At 50.3% G+C, this 20,248-nt stretch overlaps 1 protein-coding gene across 1 annotated transcript; it reads left to right on the top strand.

The window, feature by feature from the left end:
* Positions 1-812: 812 nt before the first annotated feature.
* ssr4 (signal sequence receptor, delta) lies at positions 813-20,237 on the top strand. Its single transcript, XM_078430124.1, has 6 exons — positions 813-938; positions 3,252-3,370; positions 5,031-5,105; positions 5,976-6,065; positions 18,557-18,622; positions 19,722-20,237. Exons 1-6 carry the CDS (start codon positions 872-874, stop codon positions 19,824-19,826), a joined length of 522 nt encoding a protein of 173 aa, XP_078286250.1. The 5' UTR covers positions 813-871; the 3' UTR covers positions 19,827-20,237.
* Positions 20,238-20,248: the final 11 nt, after the last annotated feature.

Below are 20,248 nucleotides of genomic sequence, written 5' to 3'. Positions count from 1 at the left end.
GTGTAAAGTATATTAAAGTTCAAAAAGTGAAAATGTAATGTATATTTTAAGGTATCACAAAATACTGGAGTAACTCAGCGGGTCAGGCAGCATCTAGGAGCGAGGGAATGGGTGACGTTTTGGGTCGAGACCCTTCTTGAAGATTTTATATTTTAATGTGTATAAAGAATAATTTTAAAGTATAACATCGTGTATGTACTTTATTGTGTATATAGTTTATTGTGCATTATTTTATAGTTTATATATTTAGTTGTGCATAAATATATTCTGTATATAGTTCTTGAAGAAGGGTCTTGACCCGAAAGGTCACCCATCCCCCCTCTCCCAGATGCTGCCTGACCCGCTGAGTTACTCCAGCACTTTGTGATACATTAAAATATACATCACATTTTCACTTTATAAACTTTAATATACTTTACACACAATAAATTATTGTAAAAATATATACTTTATAAACAATAAACAAATACATTTATACTTTACACACATTAAAGTGCATATACATTATATTTTGAAAGAAATTCACTCGATAGAACTTTTAAAACTTTCTCCTGTGAATCGCACAAGTTTCAACGTGGCAGTCGCGCCAGCGCAGTGCGCTCCCAATTGCCGGGCCCGGCGGTCGCGCGTGCGCATTTGGGGAAGGGTTTTGCCGGGCCCGGTGAGCGCACGCGTGGTTGAGGGAGGGTGCCGGGCCCGGTAACTGCGCGTGCGCAGTGGTGGATAGTTGCCGGGCCCGACGCCCGAGCGCCTGCGCAGCAGCGTCCCGAGGATCGGCGCCCGTCCCAGCGTGCACCGCGCCTGACCTTCCCCCCAAGCTGCATCGCGGCGGGAGAGAGAAGGTCAAGGAAGATGGCCGCCGGCAGGACGGATGTTGGGCAGCGCTTTGCGGCCGCTCTCCTTGTGCTGGCCGCCGCCATGGCCCGCCCCGGGACGGGGTGAGCAGCCCCCCTCTCACCCTTCCCTCGTCCGCCACAGCCTTGGATCCACCGTGGGGTCTGGCTGTGCGCTTTCGGAGTGGGGAGGGGGGAGGTGTTAAACGCTCTGGGGGACGGGAAGGACGCTAGTTCAATGCAGGAGAGCGTTAGTGGCTATTGGGGTTGTGGGTCAAACGCAAGGGGTATTTACGTTTCAACTGTGGGATCGTGCTGTGTGCATTGCAGGAGGGGGGGGTCCTGACTGATTCTGGGGGCGGGGAGGGTGCTAGACCAATGCAGGAGAGGTCTGCATCTGATTGAGTGTGTTCAAATGCAAGAATTATTTGAGTATAAACTGGGATCCTGCTGTGCATTGCAGGGGAGAGGGGTGGGGGTAGACTGATTCTGGAGGGTGCTAGACCAATGCATGAGAGGTTTGCAACTGATTGAGTGTGTCGTTCAAATGCAAGAATTATTTGAGTATAAACTGGGATCCTGCTGTGCGTTGCATGGGATGGGGAGGGGGTGTGGTCTGACTGATTCTGGGGGATGGGGAGGGTGCTAGACCAATGCAGGTGAGGTCTGCATCTGATTGAGTGTGTTGTTCAAATGCAAGAATTATTTGAGTATAAACTGTGGGATCTTGCTGTGCATTGCAGGGGAGGGGGTTGTGGGGGGGGGGGTGGTCTGACTGATTCTGGGGGACGGGGAGGGTGCTAGACCAATGCATGAGAGGTTTGCAGCTGATTGAGTGTGGTTCAAATGCAAGAATTATTTGAGTATAAACTGGGATCCTGCTGTGCATTACAGGGGAGGGGATAGGAGGGGTGTGTGTGGGGGTCTGACTGATTCTGGGAGACGGGGAGGGTGCTAGACCAATGCAGGAGAGGTCTGCATCTGATTGAGTGTGTTGTTCAAATGCAAGAATTATTTGAGTATAAACTCTGGGATCTTGCTGTGCATTGCAGGGGAGGGGTCTGACTGATTCTGGGGGACGGGGAGGGTGCTGGACCAATGCAGGAGAGGTTTGGAGCCGATAGAGTGTGTGGTTCAAATCCAAGGATTATTTGAGTATAATCTGTGTGGGATGTTGCTGTGCATTTCAGGGGAGGGGGATGTGGGGGGGGTCTGACTGATTCTGGAGGACAGGGAGGGTGATCCGACTGATTCTGGAGGACAGGGAGGGTGCCAGACCAATGCAGGAGAGGTTTGGAGCTGATTGAGTGTGAGGATTATTTCAGTATAAACTGGGATCTTCCTGTGCATTGCAAGGGAGGGGGGTTCTGACTGGTTCTGGGGGATGGGGAGGGTGCTAGTTCAATGCAGGAGAGGTTTGGAAAGGAAAGGGGGGGGGGGTTCAAATGTAGATACAGTATAAAGGGAACAATGTTTATTGCAAGATGAAGTCCAGTAAAATTTAGTTTATTGTCACGTGTGCCGTGATACAGTGAAAAGCTTTACTGTTGCTTGCTATTCAGTCAGTGGAAAGACTAAATATGATTGCAATCGAGCCGTCCACAGTGTACAGATACAGGATAAAAGGAATAATGTTTAGTGCGAGGTAAAGTCTGATTAAAGATGAGGTAGATTGGGAGGTCAGGACCTCTCTCTAGTTTAAGGTGAGAGGGAGAAAGATTTAGTAGGAGGTAGACATAAAATGCTGGAGTAACTCAGTGGGTCAGGCAGCATCTCTGGAGAGAAGGAATGAGTGACGTTTCGGGTTGCATCTGGAGAAGGGTCTCGACCTGAAACGTCACCCATTGAGTCTGAAGAAGAGTCTCGACCCAAAACGCCACCCATTCCTTCTCTCCAGAGATGCTGCCTGACCCGCTGAGTTACTCCAGCATTTTGTCTCTGCCTTCAATTTTAACAAGCATCTGCAGCTTTTTTCCCTAAAGATTTAATAGGAACCTGAGGGGCGACTTTTCCACGCAGCGGGTGGTGGGTGTATGGAACGAGCTGCCGGAGGAGGTAGTTGAGGCAGGGACTATCGCAACGTTTAAGAAACATTTGGACGGACAAGATTGGAGGGAAATGGGCCAAACTCCAAAGACGTACTGGTATGTAGGTTAATTGGCTGGGCAAAAGTAAAAATTGGCCCTAGTTGGTGTAGGATAGTATAAGTGTGCGGGGATCGCTGGGCGGCGCAGAATCGGTGGGCCGAAGGGCATGTTTCTGCGCTGTATCTCTAAATCTAAAAAAAAAATCAAACGCGGGCTGGTGGGGCGAGTGTAGATGGGGCATGTTGGCCGGTGTGGGCAAGTTGGGCCGAAGGGCCTGTTTCTACACTGTGTGACTGAGTTTGAGTACTAACACTGATCTGTGTGTAAACAGCTGACACATGCACAGAGCCATCAATTATACCCTCGTATTACACGACGACTGATGCCGTTATCTCTTCAGAGACTGTCTTTATTGTTGAAATCTCCCTCACCTGTAAAAATGGAGCGCAGGTAGGTATCGATGAACCCCACACTAATCCCACCGCCCCGCCCCCCCCCCCCCCCCCCCCCACGGCCCTGTATCCTCCCCGCACTAATCCCACCGCCCCCTCCCCCCCCACGGGCCTGTATCCCTGTATCCCCCGCACTAATCCCACCGCCCCCCCACGGCCCTGTATCCATCCGCACACTAATCCCACCGCCCCCCCCCCCCAACGGCCCTGTATCCTCCCCGCACTAATCCCACCGCCCCCCACGGCCCTGTATCCATCCGCACACTAATCCCACCTCCCCCCTCGGCCCTGTATCCATCCGCCCACTAATCCCCCCACCCCCCTCCACCCCCACGGCCCTGTATCCCCCCCCCGCACTAATCCCCCCTCCCCCCCACGGCCCTGTATCCCCCGCACTAATCCCACCGCCCCCTCCCCCCCACGGCCCTGTATCCATCCGCACACTAATCCCGCTGCCCCCCACGGCCCTGTATCCCCCCCACGGCCCTGTATCCATCCGCACACTAATCCCACCGCACTAATCGCACCGCTCCCCCCCCCCCCCCACGGCCCTGTATCCCACCCCCCCGCAATACTCCCACCGCCCCCCTCCCTCCCCACGGCCCTGTATCCATTCGCACACTAATCCCACCGCCCCGCTGCCCCCCCACGGCCCTGTATCCCCCGCACTAATCCCACCGCCCCCCTCCCCCCCACGGCCCTGTATCCCCCCCCGCACTAATCCCACCGCTCCCTCCCCACGGCCCTGTATCCCCCCGCACTAATCCCACCGCCCCCCTCCCTCCCCACGGCCCTGTATTCCCCCGCACTAATCCCACCCCACCGCTCCCCCCCCACGGCCCTGTATCCACCCGCACACTAATCCCCCTCCCCCCCACGGCCCTGTATCCATCCGCACACTAATCCCACCGCACTAATCGCACCGCTCCCCCCCCCACGGCCCTGTATCCCCCCCCCCCGCACTACTGCCACCGCCCCCCTCCCTCCCCATGGCCCTGTATCCATTCGCGCACTAATCCCACCACTCCGCTGCCCCCCCCAAGGCCCTGTATCCCCCGCACTAATCCCACCGACCCCTCCCCCCCACGGCCCTGTATCCCCCGCACTAATCCCACCGCCCCGCTGCCCCCCCACGGCCCTGTATCCCCCGCACTAATCCCACCGCCCCCCTCCCCCCACGGCCCTGTATCCCCCGCACTAATCCCACCGTCCCCCTCCCCCCCACGGCCCTGTACCCCCCCCCGCACTAATCCCACCGCTCCCTCCCCACGGCCCTGTATCCCCCCCGCACTAATGCCACCGCCACCCTCCCTCCCCACGGCCCTGTATCCATCCGCACACTAATCCCACACATACTAACCCCCTCTCTCTCTCTCCTGCCTCCCTCCCTCTCTCTTTCTTTGTCTCTTCCCTCCGCTCTCCCCTCTCTCTCCCTCTCTCTCTCTCTCTCACCCTCCCTTCTCTCTCTCCCCTCCTCTCTCTCTTTCACTCTCCCTCTGGGTATCTGTCTCTCTCTTTCTCTCTGTCCCTCTCCCCTCTCCGTGTCCCTCTCTCTCTCTCCCCCTCTCTCTCTACCTCCCTCGCTCCCTCTCCCCTCTCTCTCTCCCCTTCCCCCCCCCCCCCCAATCTCTCTCTGACTCTCTCTCTCTCCTGCACAGAACGTGGCACTGTATGCTGACGTAGATGGTAAACAATTTCCTGTTACACGTGGGCAGGATGTTGGCCGATATCAGGTGCGTGAACAGGGACGTGGGGGGGGGATGTGTCTGTCAGAGTCACAAAGCGTGGAAACAGGCCCTTCAGCCCAACTTGCCCCCACCTGCCAACATGCCCCATCTACACTAGTCCCACCTGCCCGCGTTTGGCCCATATCCGTCCAAACCCATCCTATCCATGTACCTGTCCAACTGTTTCTTAAACGTTGTGATAGTCCCAGCCTCAGCTACCTCCTCCGGCAGCTCGTTCCCTACACCCACCATCCTCTGTGTGGAAAAGTTGCCCCTCAGATACCTATTAAATATTTTCCCCTTCACCTTAAACCTGTGTCCTCTGGTCCTCGATTCCCCTACTTTGGGCAAGAGACTGTGTGTCTACCCGATCTATTCCTCTCATGATTTTTTATACAACTCGAGAAAATCACCCCTCATCCACCTGCGCTCCAAGGAATAGAGTCCCAGCCTGCCCCAACCTTTCCCCGTAGCTCCTGGCAACATCCTCGTATATTTTCTCTGCGCCCTTTCCAGCATGACGACATCGTTGGAATCGTCCCTGCCTCAACTGCCTCCTCCGGCAGCTCGTTCCACACACACACACCACCCTCTGTTTGGAAAACGTCACCACTCAGGTTCCTATTAAATCTTTCCCCTCTCACCTCAAACTAGAGAGCAGTCCTGACCTCCCATCTACCTCATTGGAGACTGTCGGACTATCTTTAATCGGACTTCACCTTGCGCTAAATGTTATTCCCTTTACCTTGTGTGTGTACACTGTGGACAGCTCGCTTGTAATCATGTAGTCTTTCCGCTGGCTGGATAACAGGTGACAAAAAAGCTTTTCACTGTACGCGGTACACGTGTCAATAAACTAAACGAACTGTCTCACAGGTTTCCTGGAGTTCAGATCACAAGCTGGCAAGATCGGGCACCTACGAGGTTAAATTCTTTGACGAGGAATCCTTTAGTGCTCTGAGAAAGGTGAGTCTTTTCGTCAATACAATGAATAAAGGCAGAGACTGTTTTCTAAGTCAGAGAGTCACACAGCGTGGAAACAGGCCCTTCGTCCTAACATAAGATCCCCGTGAGAGGATAATAATAAAATTATAAAATGACTGGACAAGCAAGATGCAGGAAAGATGTTCCCAATGTTGGGGAGTCCAGTCTAGGAATAAAGGGGAGGACATTTAAAACTGAGTTGCGAAAAATCTTTTTCACCCAGAGTTGTGAATTTGTGGAATTCTCTGCCACAGAAGGCAGTGGAGGCCGATTCAATGGATGAATTTAAAAGAGAGTTAGATAGAGCTCTGGGGACCAGTGGAATCTGGGGATATGGGGAGAAGGCAGGCACTGTATTGCTGATTGTGGATGATCAGCCATGATCACAATGAATGGCGGTGCTGGCTCGAAGGGCCAAATGGCCTCCTCCTGCATATATCTTCTATGTTTCTGTATAACAGACAGTGAAGGAAGCTAATGGCATGTTGGCCTTCATTGCAAGAGGATTTGAGTTTAGGAGCAAGGAGGTCCTATTGCAGTTGTACAGGGCCCTGGTGAGATAGCACCTGGAGTATTGTGTGCAGTTTTGGTCTCCTAATTTGAGGAAGGACATTCTTGCTATTGAGTGAGTGTAGTGTAGGTTCACCAGGTTAATTCCTGGGATGGCGCGACTGACATATGATGAAAGAATGGGTCGAATGGGCTTGTATTCACTGGAATTTACAAGAATGAGAGGGGATCGAACAAAAATATCTAAAATTCTTTGGACAGGCTAGATGCCGGAAATTTTTTCCCGATGGTGGGGGGAGTCCAGAACCAGGGGTCACACAGTTTAAGAATAAGGGGTAGGCCATTTAGGACTATGAGGGGAAAAAAATTCACCCAGAGAGTTGTGAATCTGGAATTCTCTGCCACAGAGGGCAGTGGAGGCCTATTCGGTGAAACATAGAAAATAGGTGCAGGAGTAGGCCATTTGGCCCTTCAATCCTTCAATCCTGCACTGCCATTCAATATGATCATGGCTGATCATCCAGCTCAGTAAACTGTACCTGCCTTCTCTCCATACCCCCTGATCCCTTTAGCAAAAAGGGCCACATCTAACTCCCTCTTAAATATAGCCAAGGAACTGGCCTCAACTACCTTCTGTGGCAGAGAATTCCACAGACTCACCACTCTGTGTGAAGAAATGTTTTCTCATCTCGGTCCTAAAAGACTTCCCCCTTATCCTTAAGCTGTGACCCCTGGTTCTGGACTCCCCCAACATCGGGAACAATCTTCCCGCATCTAGCCTCTCCAACCCCTTAAGAATTTTATATGTTTCTATAAGATCCCCCCTCAGTCTTCTAAATTCCAGCGAGTACAAGCCTAATCTATCCAGTCTTTCTTCATATGAAAGTCCCGCCATCCCAGGGATCAATCTCGTGAACCTTCTCTGTACTCCCTCTAAGGCAAGAATGTCTTTCCTCAGATTAGGAGACCAAAACTGCACACAATACTCCTGGTGCGGTCTCACCAAGGCCCTGTACAACTGCAGTAGAACCTCCCTGCTCCTAAACTCAAATCCCCTTGCTATGAATGCCAACATACCATTCGCTTTCTTCACTGCCTGCTGCACCTGCACGCTTGCTTTCAATGACTGGTGCACCGTGACACCCAGGTCACGTTGCATCTCCCCTTCTCCTAATCGTTCACCATTCAGGTAATACTCTGCTTTCCTGTTCTTGCCGCCAAAGTGGATAACCTCACATTTATCCACATTATATTGCATCTGCCATGCATTTGCCCACTCGCCTAATCTATCCAAGTCTCTCTGCAGCCTCCTAGCATCCTCCTCGCAGCTAACACTGCCACCCAGCTTCGTGTCATCCGCAAACTTAGAGATGTTGCATTCAATTCCTCGTCCAAATCATTAATATACACTGTAAATAACGGGTCCCAGCACTGAGCCTTGCGGTACCCCACTAGTCACTGCCTGCCATTCCGAAAAGGACCCGTTTATTCCTACTCTTTGCTTCCTGTCCGCCAACCAATTTTCTATCCACCTCAACACTGAACCCTCAATACCGTGTGCTTTAAGTTTGTACACCAATCTCCTATGTGGGACCTTGTCGAAGGCTTCTGAAAGTCCAGATATAACACATCGACTGGTTCTCCCTTATCCATTCTACAGTTACATCCTCGAAAAATTCTATAAGATTCGTCAGACATGATTTGCCTTTTGTAAATCCATGCTGACTTTGTCCGATGATTTCACCACTTTCCAAATGTGATGCTATCACATCTTTAATAACTGACTAGCATTTTCCCACTACCGATGTTAGGCTAACTGGTCTATAATACCCCGTTTTCTCTTTCCCTCCCTTTTTAAAAAGTGGGGTTACATTAGCTACCCTCCAGTCCTCAGGAACTACTCCAGAATCTAAAGAGTTTTGAAAAATTATCACTAATGCATCCACTATTTCTGAGGCTACTTCCTTAAGCACTCTGGGATGCAGCCTATCTGGCCCTGGGGATTTATCTGCCTTTAATAGACAATAGACAATAGGTGCAGGAGTAGGCCATTCAGCCCTTCGAGCCAGCACCGCCATTCAATGCGATCATGGCTGATCACTCTCAATCAGTACCCTGTTCCTGCTTCTCCCCATACCCCCTCATTCCGCTATCCTTAAGAGCTCTATCCAGCTCTCTTGAAAGCATCCAACGAACTGGCCCTCCACTGCCTTCTGAGGCAGAGAATTCCACACCTTCACCACTCTCCTGACTGAAAAGGTTCTTCCTCATCTCCGTTCCTAAATGGCCTACCCCTTATTCTTAAAACTGTGGCCCCTTGTTCTGGACTCCCCCAACATTGGGAACATGTTTCCTGCCTCTAATGTGTTCAATCCCCTAATTATCTTATATGTTTCAATAAGATCCCCCCTCATCCTTCTAAATTCCAGTGTATACAAGCCCAATCGCTCCAGCCTTTCAACATACGACAGTCCCGCCATTCCGGGAATTAACCTAGTGAACCTACGCTGCACGCCCTCCATAGCAAGAATATCCTTCCTCAAATTTGGAGACCAAAACTGCACACAGTACTCCAGGTGCGGTCTCACCAGGCCCGGTACAACTGTAGAAGGACCTCTTTGCTCCTATACTCAACTCCTCTTGTTACGAAGGCCAACATTCGATTGGCTTTCTTCACTGCCTGCTGTACCTGCATGCTTCCTTTCGGTGACTGATGCACTAGGACACCCAGATCTCGTTGAACTCCCCCTCCTCCTAACTTGACACCATTCAGATAATAATCTGCCTTTCTATTCTTACTTCCAAAGTGAATAACCTCACACTTATCTACATTAAACTGCATCTGCCATGTATCCCGCCCACTCACACAACCTGTCCAAGTCACCCTGCAGCCTTATTGCATCTTCCTCACAATTCACACTACCCCCCAGCTTAGTATCATCTGCAAATTTGCTAATGGTACTTTTAATCCCTTCGTCTAAGTCATTAATGTATATCGTAAATAGCTGGGGTCCCAGCACCGAGCCTTGCGGTACCCCCACTGGTCACTGCCTGCCATTCCGAAAGGGACCCATTTATCCCCCTCTTTGCTTTCTGTCTGTCAACCAATTTTCTATCCATGTCAGTACCCTTCCCCCCAATACCATGTGCCCTAATTTTGCCCACTAATCTCCTATGTACCTACCTAACACTATAGTGTACTATGTACTACCTAACACTACTTTCCGACTTAACCTGGATTTCCCTTAGTTCCTCCATCTCATTAGACCCCCCGAATCCCGGCAGACGGTTTATGTCTTCCTTAGTGAAGACAGAACCAAAGTATTTGTTCAATTGGTCTGCCATCTCCTTGTTCCCTATGATCAATTCACCTGTTTCCGACTGCAAGGGATCTACATTTGTCTTAACTAATCTTTTTCTCTTCACATATCTATAAAAGCTTTTGCAGTCAGTTTTGATGTTCCTTGCCAGTTTTCCCCTCATAATCTATTTTCCCTTTCCTAATTAAGCCCTTTGTCCTCCTCTGCTGGACTCTGAATTTCTCCCAGTCCTCTGGTATGCTACTTTTTCTGGCTAATCTGTATGCTTCATCTTTTGTTTTAATACTATCCTTGATTTCCCTTGTTTGCCACGGATGCACTACCTTTCCTGGTTTGTGTTTTTGCCAAACTGGGATGAACACTTGTTGTAGTTCATCCATGCGACCTTTAAATGCCTTCCATTGCATGTCCACCGTCAACCCTTTCAGCATCAATTGCCAGTCTATCTTGGACAATTCACGCCTCATACCCTCAAAGTTACCTTTCTTTAAGTTCAGAACACTTGTTTCTGTATTGACTTTGTCACTCTCCATCCTAATGAAGAACTCCACCATATTATGATCACTCTTGCCCAAGGGGCCTCGCACAACAAGACTGCTAACTAACCCTTCCTCATTACTCAATACCCAATCTAGAATGGCCTGCTCTCTCGTTGGTTCCTGGACATGTTGGTTTAGAAAACCATCTCGCAAACATTCCAAGAAATCCTCTTCCTCTGCACCCCTGCCAGTTTGGTTCACCCAATCTATATGTAGATTGAAGTCACCCATTATAACTGCTGCACCTTTAGTGCATGCATTTCTAATTTCCTGCTTGATGCCATCCCCAACCTCACTACTGCTGTTAGGTGGCCTGTACACAACTCCCACTAGCATTTTCTGCCCCTTAGTGTTTTGCAGCTCTACCCATATCGATTCCATATCCTCCGAGCTAATGTCCTTCCTTTCCATTGCGTTAATCTCTTGTCTAACCAGCAACGCTACCCCACCTCCTTTTCCTTTCTGTCTATCCCGCCTGAATATAGAATATCCCTGGATGTTGAGCTCCCAGCCTTGGTCACCCTGGAGCCACGTCTCCGTAATCCCAACTACATCATAATCATTAACAACAATCTCCACATTTAATTCATCCACCTTATTCCGAATACTCCTTGCATTGAGACACAAAGCCTTCAGGCTTGTTTTTATGACACTCTTGCCCCTTATATAATTATGTTGCAAAGTGGTCCTTTTTGATTTTTGCCCTGGATTTGTCTGCCTGCCACTTTTACTTTTCACCTTGCTACCTATTGTTTCTACCCTCACTTTATACCCCTCTGTCTCTCTGCTCTTGTTCCCATCCCCCTGCCATATTAGTTTAAATCCTCCCCGACAGCACTAGCAAACACTCCCCCAAGGACATTGGTGCTATTCCAGCCCAAGTGCAGACCGTCCTGTTTGTACTGGTCCCACCTCCCCCAGAACTGGTTCCAATGTCCTAGAAATTCGAATCCCTCCCCCTTGCACCATTTTTCAAGCCACGTATTCATCTGTAATATCCTCCTATTTCTACTCTGACTAGCACGTGGCACTGGTAGTAATCCAGAGATGATTACCTTTGAGGTCCTACTTTTAAGTTTATCTCCTAGCTCCCTAAATTCACCTTGTAGGACCTCATCCCGTTTTGTACCTATATCATTGGTGCCAATGTGCACCACGACAACTGGCTGTTCACCCTCTCCCTCCAGAATGTTTTCAAGAGAGAGTTAGATTTATCTCTTGTGGCTAACGGAATCAAGGGATATGGGGAAAAAACAGGAATGGGGTACTGATTTTGGATGATCATCCATGATCATATTGAATGGCGGTGCTGGCTCGAAGGGCTGAATGGCCTATTCCTGCACCTATTTTCTATGTTTCTATTGCCCACACTGACCAGCAAGCCCCACCTGCCCGCGTTTGGCCCGTATCCTTCCAAACCAGTCCTATCCATGTACCTGTCCAAATGTTAAACGTTGGGATAGTCCCTGCCTGAACTACATCCTCCAGCAGCTCGTTCCATACCCTTTGTGTGGAAAAGTTGCCACTCGGATTCCTATTAAATCTTTCCCCACTCTCACCTTAAACCTATGTCTTCTGGTACTCGATTCCCAACAGCAAGAGACTGCGTCTACCTGACCTATTCCTCTCATAATTTTGTACACTTATATAAGATAATCATCCTCCTGTGCTCTAAGTGATAGAGTCCCAGCCTGCTCAACTTATCCCTGTCGCAGAGACCCCCAAGTCCTTGGCAACATACTCAAAATCTTCTCTGTACCCTTTCCAGCTTGACATCTTTCCTATAACATAGTGCCCAGAACTGAACACAATACTCCAAATGCGGCCTCACCAACGTCTTGTACAGCTGCAACATGACCTCCCAACTTCTATACTCAATACTATGACTGATGAAGGCCGATGTTCCGAAAGCCTTTTTGACTACCCTGTCTACCTGTGACGCCACTTTCAGGGAACTGTGTACCTGGGCTCCTAGATCCCTCTGCTCCACAGCACTCCCTGTCTACCTGTGATGCCACTTTCAGGGAACTGTGTACCCGTGCTCCTATATCCTTCTGCTCTACAACAGTCCCTGTCTACCTGTGGCGCCACTTTCAGGGAACTGTGTTCCTTCACTCCTAGATCCCTCTGCTCCACAATGCTCCCTGCCTACCTGTGACACCACTTTCGGGGAACTGTGTACCTGCGCTCCTAGATCCCTCTGCTCTACAACACTCCGTCTACCTGTGATGCCACTTTCAGGGAACTGTGTACCTGCACTCCTAGATCCCTCTGCTCTACAACACTCAACCATTCAGTGTCGGTCCTGCCCATATCATATCATATATATACAGCCGGAAACAGGCCTTTTCGGCCCTCCAAGTCCGTGCCGCCCAGTGATCCCCGTACATTAACACTATCCTACACCCACTAGGGACAATTTTTTACATTTACCCAGCCAATTAACCTACATACCTGTACGTCTTTGGAGTGTGGGAGGAAACCGAAGATCTCGGAGTAAACCCACGCAGGTCACGGGGAGAACGTACAAACTCCTTACAGTGCAGCACCCGTAGTCAGGATCGAACCTGAGTCTCCGGCGCTGCATTCGCTGTAAAGCAACACCTCACATTTCTCTATAGTAAATTCCATCAACCATTCCTCAGCCCACCTGGCCAATCGATCAAGATCCTGCTGCAATTTTTCACAACCATCTTCACTATCTGCAAAACCACCCACTTTTGTATATCAGTGACCTGGACGAGGGGATTGAAGGCTTTGTAGCCAAGTTTGTGGACATAACATAACAGAACTTTATTGTCATTCGGTATCAATACCGAACGAAATTTCAGCAGTCACAAGACACAGCAAAAAAGAAAAGAACACAGGACACACGACCCCAACACCAACATCCATCACAGTGACTCCAAACATCCCCTCACTGTGATGGAAGGCAACAAAACTTCCACTCTCTTCCCCCCCGCGCCCACGGACAGGCAGCTCGACCCCTACCGAGGCACCCGACACGAAACAGCCCCCGCAAGGCCCCGCGGCCGAGCCGCACCGGGCACTGAAACGTCCCGCGGCCGAGCCGCACCGACGATGTTAAGTCCAGCGGCCGAACCGCGCCGGGCGATGGAAGGCACCGCGGCCGCTGCTAAGTCCCGCGGCCGAGCCGCACCGGACACTGAAACGTCCCGCGGCCAAGCCGCGCCGGCGATGTTAAGTCCAGCGGCCGAGCCGCACCGGACACTGAAACGTCCCGCAGCCGAGCCGCGCCGGCGATGTTAAGTCCAGCGGCCGAGCCGCACCGGGCACTGAAACGTCCCGCAGCCGAGCCGCGCCGGCGATGTTAAGTCCCGCAGCCGAGCCGCACCGGGCACTGAATCGTCCCGCAGCTGAGCCGCGCCGGCGATGTTAAGTCCCGCAGCCGAGCCGCACCGGGCACTGAAACGTCCCGCAGCCGAACCGCGCCGGCGATGTTAAGTCCAGCGGCCGAGCTGGAAGGCACCGCGGGCGATGGAAGGCCCCGCGGCCGAGCTGCGCCCTGGGGAAGAGACCCCCCCCCCCACACATACACAGCCAAAAACAGAAACAAAAACCATCCCAACACCGACACACACAAAAAAAAAGACAAACAGACTGCCAGAGAGCCGCAGCCACACGTGACCGGAGCCACTAGTGTAGTAGGTAGTGTAGAGAGAGCAGGGACTCTGCAGATGAACTTGGACAGGTTGGGAGAGTGGGCAGAGCAGTGGCAGATGGAATCCAGGGTAGCAAAGTGTGGAGTCACGCATTTTGGTGGTAGGAATAAAGGCATAGACTGTTTTCTAAATGGGGAGAGAATCCAGAAATCAGACGTGCAAAGGGACTTAGGAGAGCTGGTGCAGGATTCCAAAAATGTCAATCTGCAAGTCGAATCGGTGGTAAAGAAAGCAAACTCAATGCCAGCATTTATTTCAAGAGGGCTTGTTTTCAAAAACAGGGATGTAATGCTGAGGCTCTACAAGGCATTGGTCAGGCCACATTTGGAGCATTGTGAGCAGTTTTGGGCCCTGTATCTAAGGAAGGATGTGCTGGCTCTGGAGATGGTCAGAGAAACAGAAAATAGGTGCAGGAGGAGGCCGTTTGGCCCTTCGAACCAGCACCGCCATTCATTGTGATCATGGCTGATCATCTACAATCAGTAACCCGTGCCTGCCTTCTCCCCATATCCTTTGATGCCACTAGCCCCTAGAGCTCTATGTAACTCTCTTTTAAATTCATCCAGTGAATTGGCCTCCACTGCCTTATGGGGCAGCGAATTCCACAAATTCACAACTCTGGGTAAAAAAGTCTCTTCTCACTTCAGTTTTAAATGGCCTCCCCTTTATTGTTAGACTTTATGCCCTGGTTCTGGACACCCCCAACATTGGGAACATATTTCCTGCATCTAGCTTGTCTAGTCCTTTTATAATTTTATACGTCTCTATAAGATCCCCCCTCATCCTTCTGAATTACAGTGAATACAACCATAGTCTTTCCAATATTTCCTTGTATGACAGTCCCTCCATCCCAGGGATTAACCTCGTCAATCTACGCTGCACTGCCTCAATAGCAAAGATGTCCTTCCTCAAATTAGGAGGCCAAAACTGCACCCAATACTCCAGATGTGGTCTCACCAGGGCCCTATACGACTGCAGAAGGACTTCTTTGCTCCTGCACTCGAATCCTCTCATTATGAAGGCCAACATGCCATTAGCTTACTTCACTGCCTCCTGTACCTGCACGCTTACTTTCAGTGACTGGTGTACAAGGACACCAAGGTCTCGTTGCACTTCCCCATTACCTAATCTGACACCATTGAGATAATAATCTGCCTCCTTATTTTTGCCGCCAAAGTGGATAACCTTGCATTTATCTACATTACGCTGCATCTGCCCACTCACTCAACCTGTCCAAAACACCCTGCAACCTCCTAACATCCTCTTAGCAGTTCACACTGCCACCCAGGTTGTGGTCATCCGTAAACCTGCTAGTGTTACTTCTAATTCCATCATCCATCATTAATATATATTGTAAATAGTTGCGGCCCCAGCACCGAGCCGTGCGGCACTCCACTATTCACTGCCTGCCATTCTGAAAAGGGCCCGTTTACTCCTACTCTTTGCTTCCTGTCTGCCAACTCTATCCATGTCAACACCCTACCCCCAATACCATGTGCTCTAATTTTGCTCACCAATCTCCCGTGTGGGACCTTATCATAGGCTTTCTGAAAGTCAAGATACACTACATCCACTGGCTCTCCTTCATCCATTTTACTTGTCACATCCTCATAAAATTCCAGAAGATTAGTCAAGCAGGATTTCCCCTTCATAAATCCATGCTGACTTGGACTTATCCTTTTACTGCTATCCAAATGCACCGTTATTACCTCTTTAATAATTGACTCCAGCATCTTTCCCACCACCGAAGTCAGGCTAACTGGTCTGTAATTCCCCGTTTTCTTTCTCGCTCCTTTCTTGAAAAGTGGGATAACATTAGCTACCCTCCAATCCATAGGAACTGATCCTGAATCTATTGAACATTGGAAAATTATCACCAATGTGTTCACGATTTCTGGAGCCACCTCCTTGAGTACCTTGAGATGCAGACCATCAGGCCCTGGAGATTTATCAGCCTTCAGTCCCATCAGTCTACCCAATACTATTTCTCGCCTAATACAAATTTCTTTCAGTTCTTCTACCCCCCTAGATCCACTGTCCACTAGTACATCTGGGAGATTGTTTGTGTCTTCCTTAGTGAAGACAGATCCGAAGTACCTGTTCAACTCTTCTGCTATTTCCTTGTTACCTATAATAATTTCACCCGTGTCTGCCTTAAAGGGACCCACATTTGTCTTTACTAATCTTTTTCGCTTAACATACCTAAAGAAGCTTTTACTGTCCTCCTTCATATTCTTGGCCAGCTTCACTTCGTACCTCATCTTTTCTGCCCGTACTGCCCATTTTGCTATCTTCTGTTGTCCTTTGAAAGTTGCCCAATCCTCTGGCTTCCCGCTACTCTTTGCTGTCTTATACATCTTTTCTTTTAGTTTTATTCCATCTCTAACTTCCCTTGTCAGTCATGGTGCCTCTTACTCCCCTTAGAATCTTTCTTCCTCTGGAATGAAATGATCCTGCATCTTCTGGATATGCCCAGAAATTCCTGCCATTGCTGTTCCACTGTCATTCCTGCGAGGATCAGTTTCCATTCGACCTTGGCCAGCTCCTCTCTCATGCCTTCATAGTCCCCTTTGTTCAACTGCAACACTGACATTCCTGGTTTAACCTCCCTCTCAAATTGCAGATTAAAACTAATCATATTATGGTCACTACCTCCAAGCGGTTCCTTTATGGGCAATAGACAATATGTGCCTTTCGGCCCTTCAAGCCAGCACCACCATTTAATGTGATCATGGCTGATCATTCTCAATGAGTACCCCGTTCCTGCCTTCTTCCCATACCCCTGACTCCGCTATCCTTAAGAGCTCTATCGAGTTCTCTCTTGAATGTGTTCAGAGAATTGGCCTCCACTGCCTTCTGGGGCAGTGAATTCCACAGATTGACAACTCTGACTGAAAAAGTTTTTCCTCATCTCCGTTCTAAATGGCCTACCCCTCATTCTTAAACTGTGGCCCCTGGTTCTGGACTCCCCCAACATTGGGAACATGTTTCCTGCCTCTAATGTGTTCAACCCCTCAATAATCTTATACGTTTCGATAAGATCTCCTCTCATCCTTCTAAATTCCAGTGTATACAAGCCTAGCCGCTCCAGTCTTTCAACATATGACAGTCCCGCCATTCCGGCAATTAACCTAGTAAACCTACGCTGCACGCCCTCAATAGCAAGAATAGCTTTATCTTGAGTTCCCTTGTTCATTGGTCCCCTGGTTCATTGGACAACATTAAATCCAGAATTGCCGTCTCTCTGGTAGGCTCCATTACAAGCTGCTCTATGAATCCATTCCAGAGGCACTCTACAAAATCCCTTTCTTGGGGTCCAGAACCAACGTGGTCGACTTGCATATTGAAATCCCCCATAACCACAGTGGCATTACCTTTGTTACATGCCAATTTTAACTCCTGCTGCAACTTACACCCTATATCCAGTCCACTGTTTGGGGGTTGTAGATGAATGAATGAATGAATGAATAGGTTTATTGGTTAATTATGTGCATATACAAGGAATGTGCCTTGGTGCTCCGCTCACAAATGACAACACCAACATACAGTTAACAATTAGAATAAAGATAACTCCCTTAAGTGTTTTCTTACCTTTACAATTCCTCAACTCTATCCACAGTGACTACATCGTCATTCCCAATGTCAACCCTCGCAAGGGACTGAATTCCATCCGTCACCAACAGAGCTACCCCACCTCCTCTGCCCACCTGCCTGTCCTTTCTGTAGGACGAATAACCATGAATATTCCGTTCCCAGTCCTAATCCTTCTGCAGCCACGTCTCTAATCCCCACAATGTCATGCCTACCAATCTCTAACTGAGCCTCAAGCTCATCCACTTTACTTCTTATACTTCGCGTATTCATATATAGTACATTTAATCCTTTGCTCATCTCAGCTTCGACGTTCTTGTACAAGAACGATCCCAGGAATGAGTGGGTTAACGTACGATGAGCGTTTGTCGGCACTGGGCCTGTACTCGCTGGAGTTTAGACAAATGAGGGGCGGCACAGTGTCGCAGCGGTTGAGTTGCTGCCTCACAACGCTAGAGACCCGGGTTCGATCCTGACCACGGTTGTTGTCTGCATGGACTTTGCACGTTCTCTCCGTGACCTGAGGAGCTGGTTTTCTCCGGGTGCTCCAGTTTCCTCCCACGCTCCAAAGACATGCAGGTTTGTAGGTTAATTGGCTTCGGTAAAAAAATGTAAATTGTCCCTAGTGTGTAGGATAGTGTCAGTGTGCGGGGATCGCTGGTCAGCGCGGACTCGTTGGGCCGAAGGGCCTGTTTTTATGCTGTATCTCCAAACTAGACTAGCATGTGAACGGGCGATTGCTGGTCAGAACGGACCCGGTGGGCCGAGTGGCCTGTTTCCGCACTTTTTCTCTAAACTAAACCTCTACTCCCTCTCACTCTCGTTCAAAGGCTCAGAGGAACAAAGAGGACCATTCGGCCATGAGGCCTCTGTTTGCAGTCAGCGTGGATCACAGGGTAAATGGCGGGGGGAAGATGGGGGTGTCGGGGATGTGTTGAGGTGTCCGATAGTGGGACTGACTGCGGCACATCTATGTGTCTGTGTGCGACGGTGCGGAGAGATCTTCAGTATGTGTATATGAGAGTGTGTGGGTGTGAGAGAGTGGAAACATGGAAAACAGGTGCAGGAGGAGGCCATTCGGCCCTTCGAGCCTGTACGCACCGCCATTCATTGTGATCATGGCTGATCATCCATAATCAATAACCCGTGCCTGCCTTCTCCCCATATCCCTTGATTCCACTCGCCCCTAGAGCTCTATCAAACCCTCTCTTAAATCCATCCAGTGATTTGGCCTCCACTGCCCTCTGTGGCAGAGAATTCCACAGTCACAGAGAGTGTGTGTGAGAGTGAGTGTGTGTGTGTGAGAGTGTGAGAGATTGTGTGTGTGTCCGTGTGTGAGATTGTGTGTGTCTGTGTGTGAGAGTGAATGTATGCGAGAATGTGTGTGAGCATGTGTGTGTGTGTGTGTGCGCGCGCGCGCGTGTATGAGAGAGTATGCGAAAGTGCGTGTATCAGAGTGTGTGAGAGAGTGCCTGAGTGTGTGTGAGAGTGAGTGTCTGCTAGAGTGTGTGATCGTGTGTGTGTGAACTGCTGCCCCTCTAAATGGACTAAACACCATATTTTGTTTGCTCTCTCCCCTCTCTCTTCCCCCCCTCTCTCTTCCCCCCTCTCTCTTCCCCCTCTCTCTCCCCCCCTCTCTTCCCCCCTCCTCTCTCTTCCCCCTCTCTCTTCCCCCCTCTCTCTTCCCCACCTCCCTCTTCCCCCCCCTCTCTCTCCCCCTCTCTCTTCCACTCCCCCTCTCTCTTCCCCCTCTCTCTGTCCCCCTCTCTCTTCCCCTTCTCTCTCCCCCCCCTCTCTCTCCCCCCCTCTCTCTCCCCCCCTCTCTCTCCCCCCCTCTCTTTCCCCCCCTCTCTCTCCCCCCCTCTCTCTTCCCCCTCTCTCTCCCCCCTCTCTCTCTTCCCCCCTCTCTCTTCCCCCCTCTCTCTCCCCTCCCTCTCTCTCCCCCCCTCTCTCTTCCCCCCACTCTCTCTCCCCCCTCTCTCTCTCTCTCCCCAGGGAGTGTGGAATGGCCCATGGTTGGCTACGGAAGTTGTGGCGGCGATTATCGGTCTCCTGGTTTACTACCTGGCCTTCAGCACCAAGAGCAGTATCCAGGCCTGACCTGAGACAGGACGGGGAGGGAGAGGGAGAGGGAGGGAGGGGGAAAGACTGAGGGGGGAGAGGTGTGAAACTGAAGACCCCTTTCCTCCCTCTCACTCCCCCTCTCACTCCCCTACCCTCTCTCTCTCTCCCCCTCTCTCTCTCTTTCCCCCCCTCACCTTAAACCTCTGTCCTCTGGTCATCGATTCCCCAACTCTGGGTAAAAGACTGCGTCAACCCGATCTATTCCTCTCATGATTTGTACACCTCTATAAGATCACCCCTCATCCTCCTGTGCTCGAAGGAATACAGACCCAGCCAACTCAACCCCACTCTCTCTCTCCCCTCTCTCTCTGTCTCTCTCTCGCCCCCCTCTCTCTCTCTGTCTCTCTCTCTCTCTCTCCACCACCCTCCAGTAATAAAGTAATTGGCCCCAAGTCCAT

The sequence above is a fragment of the Rhinoraja longicauda genome, chromosome 39 (genome assembly GCF_053455715.1).
Source record: "Rhinoraja longicauda isolate Sanriku21f chromosome 39, sRhiLon1.1, whole genome shotgun sequence".
Classification (NCBI taxonomy): Eukaryota; Metazoa; Chordata; class Chondrichthyes; order Rajiformes; family Arhynchobatidae; genus Rhinoraja; species Rhinoraja longicauda.
This window is presented reverse-complemented; position numbering and strand designations above follow the sequence as displayed.

What these genes read in the sequence shown, in the direction of transcription:
- ssr4 (XM_078430124.1), top strand. Translation starts at nt 872, where the DNA reads ATGTTGGGCAGCGCTTTGCGGCCGCTCTCCTTGTGCTGGCCGCCGCCA. An exon ending in ATGGCCCGCCCCGGGACGGG is followed by an intron (nt 939 to 3,251) that starts GTGAGCAGCCCC and finishes GTGTGTAAACAG; the next exon opens with CTGACACATGCACAGAGCCA. An exon ending in CCTGTAAAAATGGAGCGCAG is followed by an intron (nt 3,371 to 5,030) that starts GTAGGTATCGAT and finishes TCTCCTGCACAG; the next exon opens with AACGTGGCACTGTATGCTGA.